At 38.6% G+C, this 26,081-nt stretch overlaps 1 protein-coding gene across 1 annotated transcript in view; it reads right to left on the minus strand.

Annotated features, from left to right (window-relative positions):
• Nucleotides 1-26,081, minus strand: part of FBN2 (fibrillin 2) — a 294,085-nt gene that overhangs the window by 203,347 nt on the left and 64,657 nt on the right. The window contains exon 6 of the mRNA XM_056124409.1: nt 8,819-9,016. Within this exon, the coding sequence (XP_055980384.1) occupies nt 8,819-9,016 (198 nt within the window). The remainder of the gene's footprint in view (nt 1-8,818; nt 9,017-26,081) is intronic.

Raw genomic sequence — 26,081 nt, forward strand, 5'->3', positions numbered from 1 at the left:
TTCTTTGAAGCCCATTCATCTGCCTTCCCCTTATGCTCTTTCCCTCCTTTTGTTCAGTTTTTATATGCAGCCCTTCTCTCTTTATTATTCATCTGTAAGTGGGGTCATTTCTGCTGAGGCAAGAGTTGGCAGAGCCAAGAAGAAATAGTTTGTTTGAAAACTTCTATAGAGAACACTTCTTCAAACAGCCTCTCACCAAACCCACATACTTTTTTTTCTTTTCTGTGTGTGAATTTTCAGCTTTTGTGAGACACTGTGTCTCTCATCTTCTGCCATTTAATACGATACAATTTCTTTGGGTTGCTCAATAATAATGTTCCGATTTATTTTTCTTTCCCTCAGGGAAGTGTCTCTGTACATGAAGATCAGGTATCTAGAATCTAACAGAGGTTCAAAAATTTATTTGGCCTAGTGATCCCTTTCAGAAAAAAAGAAAATCACGCTGTACTCTGCAGCACTCCTCCCCAATACCCCCTCCCCTGGAAATCTTCCCTTTTTAGGCCGAGAAAGAGCAAGCATCCAAGTCAGTGCATCCCTCCTGATCATTCCAGTGCTCCCAGGGGGTGAGATATATCACATCTTTGAGAATCTCTGATCTAGATCAGTCTCCTTAAATTTTCTACTCTCAAAACTCCTTTTCTCCTGAGAAATTTTTACAAGGTTCTAGGTTTATAGGCATATAAAATTGGTGTACAAATTAAATGATTACTGGTAATTTATCACAAAGAAATTTATTTTCTTTGAATTTTCAAGATTTTACAACCGCCACATTTAGTTATGTGACCCTGTATGGATCATGGCCCACAGTTTAAAAAGCTGGGATGCTGGCAATACTAGAAATGGCTGGTCATAATAAATGCTTAGTATGTTCTTCTTGCCCAAGTAACTCCTCAACAACTTCAAGTGTTTATCACAACTTTTAATTAGAGATCGTAGTATTTATATATTAAAATGCCTGCCTTGTCTATTCTTCATTTTCTTAATACTTTCTGTGGATGTGGGAATACACTGACATCTTTCAATAGGAGTTTTTATAAATCAAGAATGTTTTAAGAACCTATTTTGGATTGAATAGCAAAGGCTGTCTGCATGGTATGAATTAAACTTTGTGATGATCTGATCTGGTTAATATTTGATCAATGCGTATACAAAGATAAATTTGCTCTGGTTTTATTTTTAAGTAGTTATATGAATCAAATGAGCCAAATTTTTTCGCTTAGCACTATAAAGGAAGGGTGAACATAACTTTCCATTGTGGGCACCTTCTTCTCAATCTGTAACTGAGGAATTGGACCCATCTGCTGCACTGGGTACCCCTTTTATATTCTTTTTATGTCAGAGTAAAGGAATTACACATTTCTGAACACTAAGACTTTTTTGGTATTAAATAATATACTTTTTGCTCTTTGGGCCACACTCAGCAGTGCTTAGGGCTTACTTCTGGCTCTTCACTCAGGAATCACTCATAATGAGGCTTGGGTGACCATATAAAGTACCTGAGATTGAACCCAAGTCAGCCATGTGTAAGGCAAGCATCCTACTTGCTGTGCTAGATCATAAACTCGTAACGACCCTTTGAAAATACAAGAGCACTTGCACAGCAAGGACTGATTTCTGTTCTGCAGTTCCTTTATTTTGATGCTTGTCCTGTGTTAGGTTCTGCCTCTGTCTGGATTCCCATGACACTCGCATTGCCTGGATGGAGCAGAGGCTTAACCCTGGTCTACTGCTACTACTATTGATGATAAAACCCAAGACAGAATTTAATAAGAAAAGTCCTTGTCATATTTTCATTTTTAGGAAATGTTTGCAAAGCTTAATTTCCTAAATATCTTCTAATGTTAAGGCTTTATTTTAATATAAAGACAGACTAAACACCCTGAGTAAGTATTAGATATCCATTATTTAGAGTGGATTCCAGGGAATATAATTTTTTTTAAAGGAGAAGTTATTTGTAAGAAAATAAAATAATAGGGCATATGATATTTATGAAAAGCTTGTGAGTGCTCTTGAAAAGTGACTTAATGGAAATTTTTAAATCTTATTTCACCATAGGAATAATGATGAGGAATACGATCGAATGATTCAGCACCTCCATGATTGTGCAAGGAATGCCAAGAGAGAGATAACCACAAAAAACCGTCTTTCTTCGAACACTCTTGAACTTATTCGCCAACGTGGCGTGGCACATGCCTCAGGCAACCACAAGCAAACGTCCGAACTGGCAAAACAGTGCAGAAAAGCCATCAAGGATGACCTCAAAAACAGGAGAGCAGCAGTACTGGTAGATGCAGCAGAAGCTGGGAAAAACATTCGTAATGCCCGCCTGTCCTTCACCAACTACAAAACCAAGATGACTGCCCTCCGACATCATGATGGATCTATCACATCTTCCAGAAGGGCAATGGAGAAGATTATTCATGACTTCTACTCAGATCTCTTTAATAGCCACATCCACTTGCCCACATACCACATACCACATGATGGATATGTCGTTCCCAATGTTCTCCCTTCCGAAATCCAACATGCCATCTCGTCGGTAAAGAAACAAAAAGCACCTGGCCCAGACAAGATCAGACCTGAACACCTGAAGAACTTACCATCAGTACTCGTCAATACATTAGCTCGACTCTTCACACGCTACCTGTATGAATGCAAGGTTCCATCCCAATGGAAAACCAGCAAGACTGTACTACTATACAAGAAAGGAGACATCCACGACATTGGCAACTATCGCCCAATCTGCCTATTGTCTGTCATCTACAAACTATTCACTCGAGTCATCCTGAATAGGATTAGCAGAACACTAGATGAAGGACAACCATGTGAACAAGCTGGATTCCGAAAAGGATTCAGTACCATTGACCATATCCACACAATAACCAAGCTCATTGAGGTATCTCGGTTGTTCAAGATGCCGCTCTGTCTAACGTTCATTGATTTAAAGAAGGCCTTTGATTCTGTTGAGACGGAAGCGGTCATGGAAGCCCTAGCCAATCAGGGTGTACAAACTCAATACATCAGGATCCTTCGTGAGCTCTATTGCGGATTCACTACCAAGATCTCACCATTCTACAAAGAAGTAATCATCCATATCAAGAGAGGGGTTCGGCAGGGTGATACCATTTCACCAAAACTCTTCAGTGCCACCCTCGAGAACATCATGCGACGACTAGAATGGGAAAACATGGGAGTGAAGATAGATGGTCGGCAACTACACCACCTCCGCTTTGCTGATGACATCGTTCTAATAACACCAAACATCAGCCAAGCGGCACAAATGCTTGCGGACTTTGACCGTGAGTGTGGAAAGGTCGGACTACAGCTGAATCTTACGAAGACAATGTTTATGAGAAACAGCCTTGTTCCTGACGCTCCATTCGCTCTCAACGGAACCACCATCTCCGAATGCAACAGTTATATATACCTAGGTCGAGAAATCAACATGATGAATGACCTGGCACCTGAGTTGCGCAGGAGGAAGAGAGCGGCTTGGAATGCCTTCAAGAGCATTGAAGAAATAACTAAAAGGACAAAGAACCTCCAGCTACGAGCACATCTCTTTGATTCCACTATTCTTTCTGCATTAACATATGCCTCAGAGACCTGGACCCTACGAAAACAGGATGAGAACACTATTCGGGTCTCTCAAAGAGGAATCGAAAGAACTATGCTTGGAATATCACGATTCACTCAAATGAGAGATAGAATCCGGAGTTCTGATCTTCGTCAATGCTCAAGAATCAGGGACGCTGTCTCATTTGCCAAGACATCAAAAATCAGATGGGCTGGACACGTAATGAGGTTTACAGACAACCGCTGGACTAGAGCCATTACTGATTGGATTCCACGAGACATCAAAAGATCACGTGGACGCCCACCTATAAGATGGTCAGACTTCTTCGTCAAGACCCTAAATGATCGGTTTGAGGCTCTACATGTTCCTAAAACGAACAGATACCATTGGGCTACGCTAGCACGCAACCGGGATGAATGGAGACGTTACTGGCACCCGCTCGAATAAATCGATGAATAACGGGGATTAAGTGATTAAGTGATTTCACCATAGATTAAAATTCATGTATTATTTGACTTTGTTTCTTTCAATGTATAATAATATGGAAGGCAGCATAGGACTAAATGTTGGTTAGATTTAGGCACCAGTGCTAGAAAGCAAATGGTTTTTGCTCAGACTGAAAGGAATCAAGAACGAGTATATTGTTGGACATTTGAGCTGTTTTCAAATCCTGGCTACTGTTCGAAGTGCTGCACTGAGCATAGTTATTTACATATCATTTTGAGTGCATAATTTTGTTTTGGGGGGTAGGATACACAAAAAACTAGAATCACTGCATCCAATGGGAGCTCTAGTTTTACCATTCTGAGAATCTGCCATACTGTTTTCAATAGGGGTTGAACCTAACCACATGTCCACAAGCAGTGAATAAGGAGGGTTCCTATTTCACCACATCCCTGCCAGCACAGGTTGTTTCTAGTCTCTCATTTATTTGTTTTTGTTTTCCAGGGCCATACCCCAGCAGCTCTCAGAACTTACTTCTGGCTTTGTGCAAAGGGATCCCTCTTGGCGAGGCTCAGGGGACTACATCTGGCACCAGGAATTGAACTTAGATGGGCCACCTGCCATCTGTGCAAAGCAAGTGCCCCACCTGCTGCACCACTATTCTAGCCCTCTATAGTCTTTTGAAAATGCCATATCATATCACTAGGGTTATATTATATCTCACTGTTGTCTTGATTTGGACTTCACTGATTATAAATGACAATGAACACCTTTTCATACGCTTACTGGACATTCATCTGTCTTATTCACAGAAGTGTCTGCTTAGCTCACCTTCAATTTATAGTAGGGTTACTAGATTTTTGTTGTTGATCTTTTTATTTTACATATCTTAGATATTAATTCTTTATTTGATATAATATGTGCAAGTGTCCAACAACAGAAGAATAGACAATGAAAGTATAGTATACATACACAATGGAATACTATGCAGACATAAGCCATGATGAAATTATTCTATTCACTGCAACTAATGGGAGTGTATCACACTAACTGGATTAAGTTAGAAGAAGAAAAAAAAGTATAGAATCTGGATTCTATCACTTACATGTGGTATATAGAACAACATGGCAGGGAGTGGAAGACATCAAAGGTGGGCAAAGTCTTGGACCAAGATTATAGAATCAAATATACCAAGAAAGGAGAGAAATGGAGGATGTAGGGAGAAGAGGCAATCAGAGATAAAATAGAAGAAAATAAGGAACCTTAAGCATATCTGTGGTGTAGAAGTAAGGTAACTAGGTACATCAAAATCACCAGAGCCAAAACTCTTTGTAGGCAAGGAACCAAAAGAACAAGAATTAAGCCAAAAATTGTCTGTTAGGAGGTGGGCAGGAATCTGGAACCACCATTAGAGAGATGCTGATATTGGTGATGGAATTGGAGCTGGAATATTAACGTCTAAAATACTATTGTTGCCAATTTTATGAATCTCAGTGCCTATATTAAAAACACACACACACCGAGACACTCACAAAACCGGTATGACTAACGTTGCAACAACTGTCCAAACAAAGACATTTTGACACGGCTTGTATAGGGTCAGAAACTCAGCATGGCAATAGTAGAAAATGAAAATTTACTTTTTTGGAGGCCCTCACATTTCATCGATTATTATGAGATAACTTTTTATTCATTGTTAAGCACCAGATAAAGCAATCGGTCGTGGCATGAAATACATGATGATATTGTACACAGAACTTCAGAAATATCCTCCCGTAGTTAATCTGAACCATATTCTAGAACCAATATAAAGCTTTTTACTGTCGTCCTCTACACAGCTAAAATTTATTTTTAACTTTATAATTTTTCAATTATCCTATAAAATGATTACTGCTAATAAAAAAGGTACAAAATGTATGTATCATGTTTTACTATGTTATTTTTTATATCCTATACCTTCCAAGTTAACTTGGCAATAAGTTTTGGGAAACAGTCTGGGACTTTAAAAGAAAAAGTAAAATGACTAAAAGATTTAGTCTTAAAATAGCCTGAAATGAGGAACAGTATTTAATTGAGAAATTTCTGACTATGCCATGATTGTGAAATAAAACAGAACTTTTAAAACTTGCTTTTCCAGACATTTTAACTATGTGGCAAGCTTCACTTTGCTCCTGTTGCTGTATCAATCCACAAGATTTTTAGGCAAGCTGAGCCCAAAACTTACTTTTCCTACATAAACAAAAATCAAGCAAGCAAGCAAGCTCTCAGACATTGCTAAATCATGAAGGACATCTTCAAAGTTTAAGATAAAATCACATATTTTTTGGAATGATATTTAGAAAAAAATAAATCTGTGACAAAATATCAAGAAACTAAGTACAGATGTGAGTCAATAATGTAAGATGTACTGGATGGCTCTAGGGTTTTTCTCAGCCGCAACTATTTTTATAAAATAATGGTTTGGACACACAGACTCATTCTGATCTCAGTTTTTAAAATTCAGAAGATACTTACTACCTGCTACATTCCAAGTACTATTCTACATTCCTCAGATATATTAAGTAGTATAGATTTCTGTCCCACTGCAACAGTGGGCTCAAACAAGCAAGCATATTAGCTTGTGTAAGGGCTACAAAACTACCAAAAATTATTAGGCTAGTAAACCCAGTCAGGTTTTAGGGACTGGAGTGGTAGGACAGTGCGTAGGACAACTTCCCTTGGGTTTAATCTCCAGCAGCCGATTTGTTCCCCAGATCACCCCAGGAATAAACCCTGAGCACAGCCAGGTATAGCCAAATGCCCCAACCCCCATCAAAAACACCCAATCCGTTCTAATCTAGTAGGAGCACACAGTATTTTATCTTTAGTGGTAATCTATATTATACAAATTGTTTGGTGATCTATCTAATCTAAGAAATTTAGGAAGTGATTAATTAGTATGATCAATAAAGATTTAGAAAAATGGTTGCTTTAACAGGAACTCTGTATTAATACACTGGAAATCAAATTAAAGATAAAATATTCTTCCACTCACAATGAAAATAAAAGTACATTGAAAAACCTTATTTAAATGAACAATCATATTTATATCTGTCCAGTCTCCAATGGAGACATTACTGGGTCCGCTCGAGCAAATCAATGATCAACGGGAGGGCCTGTGATAGTGATTCAAGAGATAACATACAAAACCAAACTAAGAACACAGCTGACGTGGCTTTTACATACAATTACACATAAGGTTGCCAGTTCATTAAATTACATGGTCATCCTTGGGTAGTTTGAGAATTTAGATAGGACTAGTTTAGATATAGGCCATTTTTAAAATATTACCTTTTATAAACCTACGCAATGGAAATTTTTGAAAACTGCAGTAAAGGAAACACCTACCTAAATACACAAATTTTATAAGGGACACCTACCAAAATACACAACATTTTGTAATTCAATGAATTGAAGGCTCCTCAGAACTACACTTCACATTTGGGTTTTAAGATACAAGAATGAATGTCTGCTATGCACCACATTTGTGAGCTAGATAGAGAATTTCTGCCTCTGGCATTGTTACTAGCATCAACTGAAAAGTCTTCATTTTAATTATAACAAATAACCCTAACTACCCTTCTCTGTCTCAGATGTAAATAATGCCATTACTTTGAATAAACAATGGGCTAGAGCGATAGCATAGCTAGTAGAGCGTTTTGCCTTGCACATGGCCTACCTGGATTCGATTCCTCTGCCCCTCTCAGAGAGCCCGGCAAGCTACCGAGAGTATTCCACCTGCACGGCAAACCCTGGCAAGCTCCTCGTGGCATATTCAATATGCCAAAAACAGTAACAACAAGTCTTACAATGGACTTGTTACTGGTGCCCACTCGAGAAAATCGATGAACAACGGGAGGACAGTGCTACAGTGATACTTTGAAAAACAATAATAACTCTCCATTTCAATAGGTTTAACTTACCCAGTATCAGAAAAGTTGTCAAAAATGGTAAAAAACATGGTGGCTGAAAATTAGCAAATACAGCTATGTAGGGTCAGTCAGAGAGCTCAATGCGCTGAGCACAAGCAACGCATTGCACTGTCTGATTGCACGGTCAGTCCAGCAGCATGGTCAGAGCAGTTCCCAGCACAGAGCTGGGAGAATCCCTGAAACACTGCTGGATGTGACATCAAAACAAAAACAAAACCAAAAAAAACTATCATTTTTAGCTGCATGTGTTGGAGTACACTGCTACAGGATTCTTGGAGCCCCAAGCTAGTCCCGATTCAAAACCTATCTTACAGTATCTATAGTTGGGCAGATCCAAGAAATTGCCTGGAAAGAAGACCAACTGAGCTTCCAATCACATCACAGAGATATTCCAGTCTTGAAAAAAGACACAATTAGCAACAATAACTATACCAGAAAAAGGGAAGGTTTCATTTCCATGTACACTGGGTTCAGGTTCTTGTAACTCAAAGGAGAGAGGAAGTCATTATTCCTGGATACTTACTTGGGTATAGCACATGGGGCTGTGGTAGGCTGGTAGTGCCATCAGTCTAAGACCTGTGATGTGTACCCCCTGATGGTATACAGTGCTCTAAGCTGCATTTTAATATCTTTTCTTATTCTCTCCCCATTCCCCTTTTTTCTCCGATTCTGTTGAGTTGAACTACAATGATTAATTTGTTGGCTGAAGGTACCGCATCTCTCGTCAGGCTTGTTCATGTGGTGCATCTAGGGAATAGTATCGGGATCCTGCAGTAGAGGCCCTCACTGTGTGCAGCTGCAGGACCCTCACCCAGGGGTGACTCACCTTGACACGCTCCAGTGCGGATGTTGGGGATGAAGCCCCTTCGGCAGGGCTGAGGCTGGGCAGGACACATCTCGCAGGGGTGGCCCCATGCCCGCCCAATGGTGGCGCAGCACAGAGTCTTTGTGCAGACAATGCCTGTCAGCTGCCCTTGGCACATCTGGTTGTTGACCTGAGTGAAACAGGGGCCTGTCCTGTAATCTGTAATTTAAAAAAAGAAAGAAAGAAAAAGGATGGGAAGACATACTTTATCATCGCACCCCAATCTTCTGTTAGTGCCCCCACAAGCATGAAACAAGACTATTTATTTCCTAGTGCCAGAAACACAAAATGCTAGAGAGTTCCATTTTGAAGCTTCATCATTTTTCAATCATGACAAGTGTGTTAGAAGACATCAATACTACACTAAACCTTTATTTTAAATGGGTGGCTCAAGGACTGTATCTGGAACACAGATGTGCTTTTTTGGCATGTCTAATGTTCTGAAAGAATTTAGACTGGTAGCCAACATGAAATTAGTATTTCTGGCTTTTTGTGAAAAGTCGGAAGTTCTGGCCTGCTGCATGGCAGGGGTGGAGGGAACTGTGCCTTGTCTGGGACACTGTGGTCTCAGCCACCCCATTTCCCTCATACTCTCCACTCGGGGATAATCTCCATGAGTATCCCCAAGGGTATGGACTCCTATTCACCAAGTCAAAATTTCTTTCTCTAAGTAGGTTGTCAAGAACCCAGAAAATCAAAACAGAACCAATAAGAATTTATTCCTTCCACAGCACCAATAGAGATGGGCTGTCTAGATTATCTATAAACATTCAGTTTAAACAACTTGATAGTATATTTCAGTCTATGCACAGTTCCATCAAGAACATGAGGCTGCTTAATGCCTTAGATAAGAATTCTCTCCTCCAAAATAAACATCTGTTCTCTAAGGAAGGCTGACTATCTGTTGTCTAGCTCCATAACAATAATGATGATAATAAAATTTTAGCAAATGCAATCACATATAATCTAGAGGGAGACTCTTTCACTAAGGACAGCCCAACTTCAAATCCTGGCATCTCAAAGAGAATATGTCTCACCTGGGAGCTGAGGGAGCTGAACAGAAATGCAAACTCAGACACCACTCTAGAATCAGTGAATGAAAACCCGAACTTTTACAAGATATTCAGGAGATCCATACATATCCTCAAACATTTAGACTCCAAAGTCTATACCAGGTAATTTCTTCTATCCCTCTTCCTGTTAAAGTTTAACATTTTTACATTAACAGTATGAAATCTTTTAAGCAGAACTTAATCATCAGCTTTTGAGTTTTGCTACTGGAATTATGAAAAAAATTCAGCTTTCTGAATTCATCAAATTCATCATCTCTCAACTGTTATAAAATTGCAACAGAAACATGGAGAAAAGTCCCCCCACACACACAGGAGGTGGTCTGGCTGTCACTAATGTTCCACTTTAAACATGGTTAAACATGTTTAAACATTAGTGACAGCCAGACCACCTCACACACATACACACACACACACCTCACAGAGCTTATATGCATGCAGTTTATTTATTAACTCTAGAAATGCAACATAATTCTCAGGATTTGATAATCAGACCTAATGCAAATGACCCAATCCATTTGATCGGGGAAGTAAGAACTCCATAGCAGGTTTTTGCAAGAATAAACCAACCCCACATCCAAACAAGCATACGAGTTGGTAATGATGGTGCATTTAATAAAATATGTACAAGGAAAGGAAATCAAGTATGGATATAGGCTAAAAGTAAAAATGAGAAGTTAGAGGGTAGGAGGAGATGGCTTAAAGAGCTCAGAGTAAGCTTTGAGGCCCAGGTTGGTTCCATCATCACATTGTCCAAGTACCAGCACGGGTGACCCCAGTACTGTGTAGCCCTAAAATCTAGTAAAATTTAATTAAAAAAAATAAAATGAGACTCTAGAGAGTCCTAGATGACAAAAAAACACTTAAAATCCTATAGAACTTAAGAATGAAACTATCATAAATGAAATTAAAAGTTAAATATAAAGAAACAAAGTAAAGTAACTTTTTTAGCAAGCTTATTTAACATTCTGTACTCTAAAACTAACTTCAACCAAAATAGTTCCTTCTAATCTCCTACATAAGAGCAACAGATGTGCTGGCCTCAAATCACTATTTTTGAAAGAAACAAACAAAAAGAAAAAGAAAAACTTTGTAAGTACATGTAGCTATGTCAACCACTTGCAGAAATATAAACAAGCTTGCTTCCCACTCCTCGAATAGCTCGATGATCAATTTTTAAACTAATCTATTTTCTTCATATAACACACCATCTTGTCATTTGTAATAGCTATGAGACAATAAATTATTTCAAGTTGTAGTCAAATGAAAGAAGGCACACTTTTCACCAAAATGTAAACAACTTTTTTTTTATATCTATGCATATATGCTGAGGTTCACATGTATAAATTTCCTGGCCGACTCAACCATAAGCTACTTACTATCGCTTAAATTTGTCTTTTCTGGACAATTTATATAAATGGAATCATATAATGGGGTCTTTTCTGTCTTGTTTCTTCTCTGTAATGAAATCTTGCTGCAGACTACATCTGTAGCACAAGTCAGTACCTTCAACCCTTTTAATTAACCAATAGTACTTTACTATATGGATTACTACATCTGCTAATCAGTGTGCACTTGGGAAGTTGTACAGTGAGTACAGGTGGGTGTAGGTGAAGGTTTAAGGCACCCAACTATATTTAGTAATTATTCTTGACTCTAGCTCAGGGATCACTCCTGGTGGTGCTGGGGGGGGGGGGGGGGGGTGTGAGAGCCATAAGTGTTACCGGCAGTGGAATATGGGTTGTCTGCATGCAAGGCAAATGCTTTATCACTAAGCTATCTCTCTGGTTCCAATAGTATAACATTTTAAGAAACTGCCAAATTCTTTTGTAAAACATTGTCACCATTTTATAATCCTACCAGCAATGAGAGTTACAATCCATCCATATCCCTGATAACATTTTGTATGATTTTATTATTACCCAAGTTGCCATTTTACTTTAAAAGAATCCTTCTGATATAACTAGACATGATAAACATCACTTGAAAACCATGTTTAAAGTGGAACATTAGTGACAGCCAGACCACCTCCGGAGAAGTTTCTGGAAGATAAAGATCAAAACAGATATGAAATTGGATTGGCACTGAAGGGGAATATTTTAAGAATTTTGTTACTGTTACTTATTTTGTTTCTAAAAATTTTGTATTTTTTGTTTTGCTTCAAGGAAGATAAATTCCTTTTAGAAATACTTTATTAAAGCAAAGTTATTCAAGGTTGAGTTTTAGACATACAATGTTCCAGCAGTGATCCCTCCACCAGAGTCAACTTCCCTCCACCAGTGTTCCCAGGTTCTCTCTCACCCTGATACCCGCAACCTGCCATCTTGACAGGCACCTTTTTATGTTTGGTTGTTAAAGTTTGGATCTCATTATTTCAGTGTCCTTGAACTCTGAATATTTAGCTCTAACATTCCTTAATCCCACCAATGTACCTGAAACCCCTTGATCCCCGCCCCCACTGCTTCTCATTTGTGTGAGAGATTAATTCTAAGAGCCAATGTGAATGACCCAGTTAAAAGAGAGGGTAAATGAGTACAAAGAATATGATCTTGAGGAGTCAGACTGAAGTGAAAATAGAATTTGCATGGGAAAATTAATCTACTAAGGGAGAAGAAAGCCCTTTTCCTGTAACCCCAGGGAAGAAAGGTGCAGGCACAGAGATTTAGGCATAAGGGAATGGAGCGGTACCCACTGCAATCCCTTCGCCTTTCCGGGTAAAATGTGAGGTGTGATTACAGGTCTTTGAAGAAGTTCACTGGGATGTCAGATCCTTGGGACTAAGAAGGTCCTGGGGAGACTGGGAGAGGAAACTGACCTGAGAAGCCAGTGGATTCTGAACTGACATTTAGGCCTCTCTCTGGAGGGGAAGACGATGAGACCAATCTGACACTTGGCTTTTCTCAACAGCTCTCCACAACTCAGAGGCTCCGTCAGAGGTTCAGTCTATCCAGTGTTAAGGTTTTTTTTCCATAAAATGTGAAAAAGTATATTTAGAAAACCAAAGTAGCTGGGGTACTAGGACATTGCTTTGAAACTACACTCTGGAATCCATGTGGGTTAAAAAAAAAAGTAGACAGAGAGACTCAAGAGTGGGAAAAGAGTCGGGATATAGTTTAATACTTGTCTTCCACATGTGAGGCTGCAGCCCTAGTACCCAGCTCATGAAAACAAAAAGTGGGACAGAGAAGAGTACGATGTACTACATGATCCCAAGAGGCCCCCACATGAGGAGACAAAATCACTACAATGATTTCAACAGATGATATGTCCAGGTGGCTATAATATCATATATTTAACTCTTGGAACAATGCAAAAGTTGAAAATATTTGCATAAGAGACTATCATTAACAGTATTATAAATCACAGAGGATTACTGTGTTTTTAAGTGGATTATAACTGCATAGACTGTACCTTGCATACACTGTACCTATGGGATACTATCCACATACATTGTACTACCCACTTACACTGTAAATGCCACCCCTTGGAATTAAATCAGAGGCCCTGTTAGAGACCTTAAGATATCCAGAATTCCATGTAGTCCTAAATTGGCATATAGACAATTATTAGATAATAGAAAATACTAAAACATGTAGGATTTCCCATCAAGTTTCATTTTTGGACTTAGATAAGAATATTATTCCATTTTCAGAAATAAAAATCCCAAAACAAAAATTATGTAGGACCAGGGATATGACACAAAAGGCCAGAGTCCAGACTTTTCATGGAGAGCCCCATCAGATGGTCCTCTTAGTACATCAGGTGCAACCCCTGAATACCAAGATTGGAGTAAGCCCCATGCACTGCTAGTTGTGTCCCCAAAACAAGCACACAAAAAAGAAACCTATAATCAAGTGATCACTTTGGGAAGGAACCGATACATGAATGAATGCCATGAAAAGCTTTGAAATACACGTGACTTGAGGCCAATGAGGCATTGAGTATGTGTACTTGTTGAACACAGAAATTATAAAAGGCATTTAGTGTCTCCATTACAACTGTAACTGAGAACCCAGAGTGTGTGCCATCTGAAATCTCTGATCACAGATATGACTGCCACATGCCTAGAAGCAATCCCCCAAACTATATGGGATGATATAACTATTTCCTAAGGTTTGATAAAATGTTCACTGGATGTTTGCAAATCCATACTTCAGCCTGGGTTTTAAAGTCAAAGTTAAACGTAAGTAACATAGACAGTGATTAACTTCCTGAATGGAAAGCATCTGCCAAACTCAGAAAATTTTAAAGTAAATACAAAATTGTCTAAGATAACAAAGTTATATTTTGCTTTACGGAGGCTATGCAAAAATAATACAGCTTCAATGCTTAACCACATTTTGCCTATTCTGTTAGATTGCTTTATAATTTAAATAAATAAGTTACTTTCTTAAAGTTGTGATTTTTAGGTTAACATGTCTATGTTTATCACAGAACTGGATTGTTTTACTGAACACTAGGACTATATGCATCTATGTTTCTAAGTTTGAAGTATTTATATATATTGTATTTACTTTGACTTATGGTTACTTCAAAAGTTTTTTTTCCACTAAACATTACAGGTACATAATGAAGATATTTGATGCATTTTATATGTAGAAGCAGTTTTAAAACTATGGAGGTGTTTCATTAACTAAATATGAAAATGGCAACAAATATGATTTAAAGACCTCTTAAAAGCAACTACTATAATCTATAAAATTTATTAATAGATTAGTAATATTTTTCAGGTTGAATTTGAAAGTTCAAGGAAGGGCCAGAGAGAAAGCTCATAGACTGGAGCACATATACTTCATGTGGGAGGCCTGGTTTGAACCCCAAGGAGCACAGCATCCCCTGTACAGCGGGGGTGACACCCCCCAGCACAGAACAAGCAGAAGACCCTGAGTACTGCTGGCTGTGATCTCAAATCAAAAATAAAAAATAAATGTAATAAAATAAAGAAAAGTTCTAGAGTAATTCCTAAATTTGTGAAGCAGGGATTTGAGAAAATATCTGTCAAGTTAGGCAGCATTAGTCACAATAGCCAAGATATGGATGGAACCCAAGTTGTCGTCACTGAAATATTAATGCTTGTACAAAATATATGCAATGCAAGATTATTCAATATTTCAAAGAAAGAAAAATTCCATACATTTTACAATAGGAATTAAACTTAAAGACACTGTTCTGAGTAAAACAGAGTGGTTAAGAAATTAAAAATACTGTATAATTTCACGGGTACAGTTTCAGCTTTGCAAGATGGAAAGAGCACTGTAGACAACAATGCTGTGGTAGCAAATTAGACAAAGAAAATGAACAAAATATCATTGCACCATACACTAGATTGTGCTGTGGATATTATTTGTTTGCTTTTTTTTTTTAACATTTGGCCCACCTTCGGCCACGGAAAGTTTTGTACTCCTTAATATTTTTCTTAAAAACTGTTTTTGAACCGATATGATTCCTCTTTTAGAATGGCAACTCTGTGTCCTAATAAACCACTGACTGGGGCCAAATTAATATTAGGCTATCATGAATTTTCACACCCTTAAACAGGCAAGCCCATGGTCATTGCCAACAGAATGCAATTATAGAAGGTGACACCTTCACCTTAAAGATTTAAGGGAGTGAAATCTTTAGGGGGTATATTGTAGATAGGGGGCCCTATAAATGAGTTTTCAGGAAATAATAAAACCAAATAACTACCTAGCCTTGAAGCAGTCCAAAAGGCATGAGGAACACATCCCTTTGAAATACAAAGACTGAGCTCTTTGCATATGGAGAAACTGAGGAATCATCCAGAGAAGAGTGAAGCTTCTCAAACACACACACACACACACACACACACACACACACACACACACACACACAAAGAGAAGCTATGGGAGAATATAATGTTCATAATAAAAATATAAAAGGACCATTAAAAGTCCAAAGCTTTCTCTATGACAACATCCAGATTGACTTTTATGTATACAGAGAACTCTAGGCCAAGACTGCACTGTCCTCCTGTTGTTCATTGATTTGCTCAAGCAGGCCCAGTAACATATCCATTGTGAGACTTGTTACTGTGTTTGGCATACTGAATAGGTCACAGGTAGTTTGCCAGGCTTTGCCATGTGGGCAAGATACTCTTGGTAGCTTGCTAGGCTCTCTGAAAGGGGCGGAGGAATCGAACTTGGGTTGGCTAGGTCTGCCATGTGCAAAGCACATGCCCTAGCGTTGGGCTATCACTGCAGCCCTACATAAGCAGTACATGCCTTATTGTTTCAGAAAAATCTTAGTTACCAAACAAAGGTGTTTGGGCAAGTGTCTAGGGTAACAGTGGCCAGGCAACAGTTAAAGAGCAATTTCCAGTAATATTTCATGGTTTCATAAGCTACTAATTTCTTCAGGGTTAATATGACAATTTCTGGGGCATTGTGACTGATTGATTGAGCCCATTTGCTGAGCCCAGGGACTACCCCTGAAAGTTCATGTTAGCCAGTTACACATTGTTTCATTGCTGGGGAACTGAATCTGTTCCAGTTCCAGAAACTAAACCTGATGCCTTACTGATTTTTCTCATCTGCAGCCTGTCATGGCATCAGTTCTGCCCTCACAGCTGGTGAAGCTTATGGTATCCAGAGGCCCTCATTGGCAGTACCGTTTCTGGGCTGGCGTATTCCAGCCCGGAGAGCCCAGGCCTACTCTGGGCCCGAGTCCGGCCTGCTCCCCTTGTGGTCAGTAGCAGACACTGTGCAGGCGGCAGGGTCAGGGCCGGGAGCAGAGGAGGGGCAGGGCTGTACCAAGGCAGGAGCCGCCCATCCTCATGGCCATGTGGGGCCACTGCGTGTCACCCCAGCCGCTTTCCCCACTCATCGGCCTGTGTGGACGCTCTCATGCAGGGACTAAACTCTGTGCCACTCCCTGATGAGTCCCCTGGGACCAGCCCAGGCCCCTCTGTGCCCCCACTCTGCCTCTTCCCCACTCAGCCCCTCAGCTACTCAGAAATCTGAGTTTTAGAACCCAAGACCGTTCCAAAGTGGCTGTTTCCTGTTCTGCTGCTCTCCGATCCACAGATGTGCAAGCAGTCCCAGGTTTATCCTTGCCCCCTGAGCTATTCCACCCACACGATGGCGTCCAGCTGTGCCCATGTCCCTGTAAACAGTGGAGATTCTTCCTTTTCTTGTGGACACAATTTCTGGTAGCAGGAAGGAATCAGGGCCCCAGAGTTTGCCGCTGGGATCAGATGCCAGCGTTAGCTCCATGGAGGAGGCTTCCAGCGTGGGGAACCCATGAGGTGTTTGCTCAACGGCCGCATAGGCCAAGACAATTTATAAATTTTATAATTTTTAATTATAAATTCATAAATTTTATTAACATTATAAATTTCCTCCCCCCAAACTTTTTCCTACCTTTCCACTCTGGAGAAGCCTGTATTTCCCCTTAAAAACATATCTCTCTTCTCTCTCCTCACAGTTCTCTAAGTCAAGTTTTTCAAAAAAATTATTTTGTGTCATTAGAACAATAAAAATAAAAATGGTGAAGATGGTACATATTTCCAAAGCAGGTTTTTTTGAAAAAGCACAATGAATGAGTGATGTTTGGAACTGTCTTTAAATAAAGCAAATCTAATTTTTTAGTAGCCAAATAATCTTTGAAACGTTGTCATATGTAGAATTGCTACTAAGGGAAGGGAAACATCCCCTGCCACACCTGGCATGTGTATTCTGATGGATATTCATGGTGTTTACCATTGTTCACAAATGGACATAGTGCTGCATAGTGATACTGTGTGCATTTGTAATCAATCATACATGGTCATACTCACTGACTCCATCCTTCATCCTTCACCAATTTTTTTTTCTGAAAGGCAAATTCCTAGTAATGCAACCGTACAAGATCGATTGTGAAAAATATTGTAGAATCTTTCAAAATTGGTGCTATCACCAATTTTTAAGGGAAAATATGAGATATGTTTTTAAGGGAAAATACAGCAATATACTCTTTCAGCAGTATACTCTAGAGGATACAGAGAGGATGCACCTCATGCTCTCCAGCACTGAATGACTTAATTTTAATATAAATTAATATAAAGTAATTAAATAGGATCTCATTATTGCTCTTAAATTACAGCAGAATCTCACTGGGGTTTTTTTGTTGTTGTAAAAATCAAGAGAGAAAATTAACTCTATAGCAAGTACTTTGCAGCCACCATTTCTAGGAAGTCTTCTTTAATCATGAAATAATAAAAAAGTATTTTCATCTGTTTACAAATGAAAAATTTAAAGGTCAGAAACAAAGTCCTATATAGAGACTCAAAGAGAAAAAAATGATGCTGAAATTTGATTTGGAAATCCAACATCTTCAAACCAAATTTCTTGTTTATTCAACCCAAGATCCAGATTATTCACAATCTCAGCTTTTCAGATCTCTGGCTTCTCAACTGACCAAGCTTTTTACAATTTAAAAGATAACTGTAAAACCTGTAAAAATGCCTCCAACTAACACCCAGTCCAATATTCTAATTCCCAATTAGCAAAGCCAGTCTCCCTTTGCTTCTGGTTTCTTCCAGAGAGGAGTCTCCACCAAGTCATAATATATTCTGCAGAAATTCTATGTGCAGTGTGAGAAATATGAAAGACTGCTTCTACAAATAATGAGTAATTACTTTAATTGCCACAGTTGTGCTGCATTTAGTTTCTAATATAAATCCATTATTAAATATTTCAGCGGAATGTGCATTCAGCAAAGAAGGATGTCTTTCACCATTATTCTCTGCAGCCTTTCAAAGCACAAAGTTAATGCTAACATCAAAGGGCTCTTGAAGAATGAAGAGACAGGAAAGATAATTAGGCACTGGCCAATGATGCAAATAAAACTGCTATCTTTGATGTCACATTTCATAAGAATGAAAGCCATCAAAAATGTTTTACCAAAATTCATGGCCTACAAACTTTACAAACTTTAAGTGCACTCTCCCAAGAACAAAACCAATGAATAAACTTAAAAACTAGTAACTTTATTTAAGTAGACGAGTACTGTTTCTTTTGAACAAGTAATGTAAATAAACAAAATTTTTTATCATGGATTAATAACAGGAACCAATATATAAATGATTAACACAAAACATGGACTGTATATAAGTCATATCAATAAAGTACCAAATCCTATGATCTGAGGAAAACCTAGAATAAAAAGGCAAGAACAACCGCAAAAGTAATACATACTCACAAAATATCTATGCATTACTAATAAAGTCAGAAACAGAATTAATTGCAACCAGTGCTTCAACAGATCTGACAGATCTCTTGATTCAAGCATAATGAAGTTACAAGAGTAGATTACACTTGATGGTGAAAAAAAAAATGTTAGACCCAATTTACTGACAAAGTTTTTACATAAGAGCACGAATTCAATGTGCTATTTTTTAATTGAAATTTTTACTAAGTAAATCTCTCCTAAACAGGGCATGGGATCAGGTTATATCTGAATTGTACTAGATGCCTAATATCCCAGAAAACATGATGTCCTCAATAATGTAAAGACAAGATGTTTCCTTGCTACTCTGTGCCAGTGGACTACTAGAGTAATGTCTAACTGAGGAGCTGGAATTTCTCCTGAGGAGACAGCAAAGGCAATCTAATTCATTAGTGACTTTTAAAAATTATTTGGGAACTTTAATCAATTGTTGAAGAACAAGGAAGATCACAGAACATGTGGCTTCTCAAGGATGCAAGAGATATCTGTCAATGACCTATCTGACTTTCAAGAGGAAGTCTTCTTGTGTGTAGGAGAGCTGTAATAGTGGCACCACATTTACTAGTGTTACCAGTAGATAATTCTCAACATGGGTGTCTTAATATGGTAAAAGATAATTCAGTAACATTTCAAAATAAATAAATTGGGGGTTAGGGAAGCATTTGTTAAAATTAGGAGCTGGGAAACAAATTATTCCTAACATCTCAACATGAGGGCTGGGAGACTGAACAAGTAAAATATGGGGTGAGAGAAATATATATTGCTCTATATAAAATTGACTACTATATAAAATTGTAAAAGAAGAATAGATGTTTTAATATAATGGCCACTGTCACTGCCCTCCCGTTGTTCATCACTTTGCTCCAGCAGGCCCAGTAACATTGTGACATGTGTTGTTATTGTGTTTAGCATATCAACTACGTCACAGGTAGCTTGCCAGGCTTTGCCTTGCAGGTGAGATACTCTCAGTAGCTTGCCGGGCTCTCCTAGAGAGTCGGAGGAATAAAACCCGGGTCAGCCGGGTTGGCCATGTGTAAAGCAAATGCCCTACCCCTGTGCTATTGCTCTAGGCCAGGTTGAGTGGTCTAATATAATGGTAAAAGAGAGGAAATCACTAGTTTAATAGATTTAATTAAAGAAGAAGGTCAGTAGAAGGGATGAAAAAAATGGAAACAAAGGTAAAAACAGAAAAATTCAGAAAGCGGAATAACTCTATACATAAAGCAGAACAATGGAATAAACATAATATATTGAAATCACAATATATATGAATATACTTAGTTTGAAATCTAATTACTCATTTGCAGATCTGATCAACATAACAAACTTGGATATTCTTCTGTCCTTAAGGAAATAATCAAAATAGAATCACTAAAAAAAAAGCAGAAACTAGAAAACAACAAAAAACAGTCAAGTAAAATCTAAAAGACAATACAGCAGCAGAATTTTTTAAAAGAATGTTTAAGAGGATGGAATTTAAGTCTAAATCATTGAGTCAAAAAAAGTAAAGTAAAAAAATTTATAATTCATTAAGAGAACAGGGACTGGGAGACATCCCAAAGGACTAGAGTACAAATTCCTCAATCTCATCACAGCAGGAAACAGCTGCTGAGCACCACTGGGTGTGGATCATCTCCCTCCATCTCTCACAAATCAAAGGATGTAAGATTTATACACTAAAAACTACGTAATCAAACACCAAGAGAAAAACTAAAAACTCAGAGAGTTTACAGTTACAAAGAGATCTTTCCAAGTTTGAGAAAGCCAAAAAAGATCAGGACCTTAACACCACTGGGTGTGACCTCCACAAAAAAAAAAAAAAATCAAACACAGACTCAACAGAACTGAAAACATGTGATCTAAGTGGTAACCACTGGAACTTTGTAATGTGCCTGTCATGTTGACAGGCAGAGGTGGAATTGGGATGAAGAAGGAATCTAGGAATACTGTTGGAGGGAAGTTGACACTGGTGAGGGGACTGGTATTGAATTATTGTGTGCCTAATACTCAACTATCAGTAGCTTTGTAAATCATGGTCCTTTATTTTAAACAAGCTTTTCTTAATAACAGATTATAATTTTGTAACATATATAGAGAATGTCATGTTCTTCATTTACTAAGAAGGTAATTTTAAAAAAAGAAAAAGAAGGTGATAAAATATTTAGTCATGAATATAACCAATAAATTGATTCAGTGAGATTTCATTAACTTGTGAAGTTTCTACATTTATTTTCTCTTCTTCATTGTGAAAATCTGAAACTTTCCACAGTTCTTTGCATAAGATTTTAAAGAAATATAGCTGATAGAACCCACCAGACAAGAACCTAGTGTTCTTATTATAGGGACCACAAGCAACTTTTGAATGATCGAAACTGTGACACGGAAAGAAATGTTAGCAGTTATAAAATCTTACATCCATGTGGTTTGTTATAATCTATGGCTGTGCTGTCCAAAACAGTAGCCACTAGCCACATGTGGCTTTCTAAATTTAAACTTAAATTTTAAATTGAATTAAATAAACATCCAGTTCCTCAATCATACCAGCCACATGTCAAGTGCTTAAGAGCCACATGTGGTTAGTGGCTACCATACTGGCAGCATAAAGAACATTTCCATCATTCCAGGAAGTTCTATGAATGAATATTGAAGTGGTGGTCCCAGATACCACAGGGAAATGAACATGGCAGGTGCTAAGGCCACAGTTCCTTAAAAGGTTACGCTTGGAACTGTGAGTCATGCTTAGCCCTTATCAGTACCTACCATGAAGTCTGTGCAGTGCATCACACCTGCCACTTATGTTATCTGTACAAGACTCTTATTTTATTGGTATTAGTGCTTTCTTTTTATGGACAAGAGTAGGCTTAGACAGATTACAAAAAAAAATTCTCAAAATCCCGTGGGTGGGTGGGGGCAGTGGAGAGATAGCATAATGGCAAGGGTGTTTGCAGACCATACAGCTGACATAGGTTTGCTCCCTGGCACACTACATGGTTCTCCAAATCCAACAGGGGTGATCCCTGAGCCCTGGTCGGGAAAAAGCCCTGAGCACCACCATGATGGCCCCTAAACAAAGCACAAAATATCCCACGAAGGGGATAACAGCCAAAATGTACCTCACAGCAGAACTCATGTTCCTTAACCATCATAGTCCTCATGCAGGGGTGGAGGCAGGGATGACTCCTGTGTGTGAGCAATAGTTTCTGCTCTGTCTTCTTGGTGCTCTGTTCTATACAGAGGAGAATCGCTCCATTCACTGGCGGGAAGTGAGCTGGCCTTAAGCCATGAATAGTACCAAATCCAATGTTCACTATATTTTCTCCTATTAATTTCCTATACATTCCAATGGTAAAGTATACATTATGAGTCACGACAATAACAAGTTGCTTTAAAATATTAACAATAATAAAATAGAATTTATAATGATATTGTAGTAAAAGTTATGTGAATATGCCCTTCCCTCTCTTTCAAAATATCTTACCACGGATAAGGAAGGGCTACTGAACATTCAGTCTTTCCTAAGTTTTAAGACTGTAACTCTTCTTTTTTTAAGCTAATAAATGAAGTCTAACTAATTAAATTCTTCAGTGACCACTTTGATTTGCCTCCAAAGAGATCCGGCATGTCTCAAAGGCCTGAAATTGGCCTGGATTTGGACTCTGAGCTGCTCCTTGTGATGAAGTATTTCTCAGGTGGGGAAATTTCATTTCATCATGGACTTAAGCAGCATAATGGGCCCAACCCACCTCAAATCTTATCAGTAGCTGAGTTTCTGTTCTCAGAGTGGGGAAACTACAAGTAATTCTGAGAGGTTTGCAGTGCTAAGGTGGACAATAGGCAATGGCAACAAAATGGCTAAAAAGTCAGACACAGTATCCTTAGGAGGAAAAAACTCTTTCACTCAGTAAACATCCAACATGAGCTGCAATATTAGGCTGGTATTGTTTTTTGTGTCTGCTTCCTCCGAAGTATCCGGGCCATTCTAGATAAGTCATGAAAGAGCATTTAAGAATTTTAAAGATACAATACAAATTTCAATTCTTTTCCATTTTTAGAGATGCAATACCTTAAAGATTACCAATGGGGTCAGGTGATTAGCACCTAATGAATTAAAGTGCAGAATGGTTCAGGCACAGACCCCAAGTCAAAAGAAACCCAATGCACCTGCTTAAGTTTCCTGACACATTTCTCCTGGAGTAATCAATGTTATATGGTAAATAGAAGCTAACAATGGATAAAATCTGAGATGTCAAAGGCTCTGCTTTTATGGTAGTATATGGGAGAGACTGCTCCCAAATGGCTCTCAGTGAGCCCAGGGTCAATTCTTGGGGAGACTGATAACCAGACCAGCATTTAAGTGCTAGAGCTCATGGTACAAGGAATGACCAGGGACTCCTCAGTGGTGCTCAGGAGCCTTCAGATACCTACTGTATTTTTCTGGGCCCAAAACTGTGTACCTTTGATGATGAACAAAAAACAAACAAACCTGTACCAAGAAACTCCTATAAACAATAGATTTGTATAGTAATGTTGCAGGCTATAAAATCAATACCCAAAAGTCCATGACTTTCCAATACACAAACAGTGAGAGAGAAGAAAGTGACATGAAAAAAACAATCCCATTCACAATTGTGCCCCAGAAAATCAAGTACTTAGGGATCAGCTTAACTAAGGAAACAAAGGACCTGCACAAAGAAAACTACAAAATGCTACATCAGGAAATTAAAGAGGACATGAGGAAATAAAAAGATACCTCTGCTCATGGATCGGGAGAATTAACATTGTCAAAATGGTAATACTTCCCAAAGAGTTGTACAAATTCAATGAGATCCCTATAACAATACCCATGACATTCTTCAAAGAAATGGACCAAATACTCCTGAAATCCATATGGTACAATAAGCCCCCACGAATAACTAACGCAATTCTTGGGAAAAAGAAAATGGGAGGAATCAACCTCCCTAACTTCAAACACTACTACAAAGCAGTAATAATTAAAACAGCATGGTACTGGAACAAAGGCAGAGCTGCAGACCAATTGAACAAGGTTGACTACACTGAAATCTCCCCTCAAACATATGATCAGCTAATCTTTGATAAAGGAGCAAGAAATGTTAAGTAGAGCAAGGAACGCCTCTTTAACAAATTGTACTGACAATACTGGACAGCAGCAACTTGCAAAAAAATGGGCTCAGATCTCTAGCTAACCCCATGTACAAAAGTAAGATCAAAGTGGATTAAAGACCTCAACATCAGATCAGAATCTGTAAGGTACATTGAAGACAAAGTTGGAAAAACCCTCCATGACATTGAAGCTAATGGTATCTTCAAAGATTTCATGCCACTGGCCAGCAAGGGAAAACAGAGATAGATAAATGGGACTATCTTAAACTAAGAAGCTTCTGCACCTCCAAAGAAACAGTGACCAAAATACAAAGACAGCCTACAAAATGGAAAAGGATATAAGCCCAATACTCATCCAGACAAGGGGTTGATATCAGGGATATACAAAGTACTGCTTGAACTCTACAAGAAGAAAACATTCAACCCCATCAAAAAATGGGGCAACGAAATGAATAGAAACTTTCTCAAGGAAGAAATCTGAATGGCCAAAAGGCACATGAGAAAATGCTTTAGATCATTAATCACCAGGAAGATGCAGATCAAAACCACAATGAGATATCATTTCACACCACAGAGACTGGCCCACATCTAAAAGAACAAAAGCAACCAATGCTGGTGCAGATGTGGCAAGAAAGGGACCCTCCTTCACTGCTGGTGGGAATGCCGACTGGTTCAGCCCCTTTGGAAAACAGTATGGATGATTCTCAAAAAATTAGAAATCAAGCTCCTATTTGAGTCAGCAATACCACTCTTGGAAATATATCTCAGAGAGGCAAAAAAGTATAGTCGAAGTGACATCTGCACGTGTTTGTTCATTGCAGCACTCTACAATAGCCAAAATCTGGAAAAAAACCTGAGTGCCCGAGAACACATGACTGCTTAAAGAAACTTTGGTACATCTACACAATGGAGTACTATGTAGCTGTTAGAAAAGATGAAGCCATGAAATTTACATACAAGTGGTACTACATGGAAAGTATCATGCTAAGTGAAATAAGTCAGAAAGAGAGGGACAGACATAGAAAGACTGTATTCATCTAGGGAACATAAAGTAACAAAATAGGAGACTAACACCCAAGAATAACCGAGATAAGTACCAGGAGGTTTATTCCATAGCATGGAGGCCAGCCGCACATGCTGGGGGGAAAGGCAGCTCAGATAGAGAAGGGAGCACAAAATAAAGGGTGTTGGGAGGATCCTCCCAGGATGGGAGAAGCATGCTGAAAGTAGACTATAGACCAAACATGATTGCCACTCAATGCCTCTTTTGCAAACCACAGCATTCAAAAGGAGAGAGAGAACAAAAGGCAATGCCCTTACATTTTACATTTGAAAACCAAGCACAAAAATTTGTGAGTCTACAACTGTAGCTCATGATGTTTTACTAATAAAAATTAAAAAAAAAAACGAGAAAAATACTGTCCTCCTGTTGTTCATCGATTTTGCTCGACTGAGCCCAGTAATGTCTCCATTTTGAGACTTCTTGTTACTGTATTTGGTATATTGAGTACATCACGGGTAGCTTGCCAGGCTTTGCCATGTGGGTGAGATATCTCAGTAGATTGCCAGGCTCTTCGAGAGGGGTGGAGGAATCGAACCCGGCTCGGTCAGGCTGGCTGGGTGCAAGGCAAACACCCTAATGCTGTGCTATCGCTCCAGTCCATGAGAAACACAGTATAGCATATACAGATATTGATAAGTCTGTACACCTGAAATGTATATAATATTATAATAGAAACATATATTATAAAATATAATAACGAACATCCTGTTTCTCCTACCTAAGTACTTAACTCACTGTCTACCTT

This window comes from Sorex fumeus, unplaced genomic scaffold (assembly GCF_029834395.1).
Source record: "Sorex fumeus unplaced genomic scaffold, SorFum_2.1 ptg000051l, whole genome shotgun sequence".
NCBI classification, from domain to species: Eukaryota; Metazoa; Chordata; class Mammalia; order Eulipotyphla; family Soricidae; genus Sorex; species Sorex fumeus.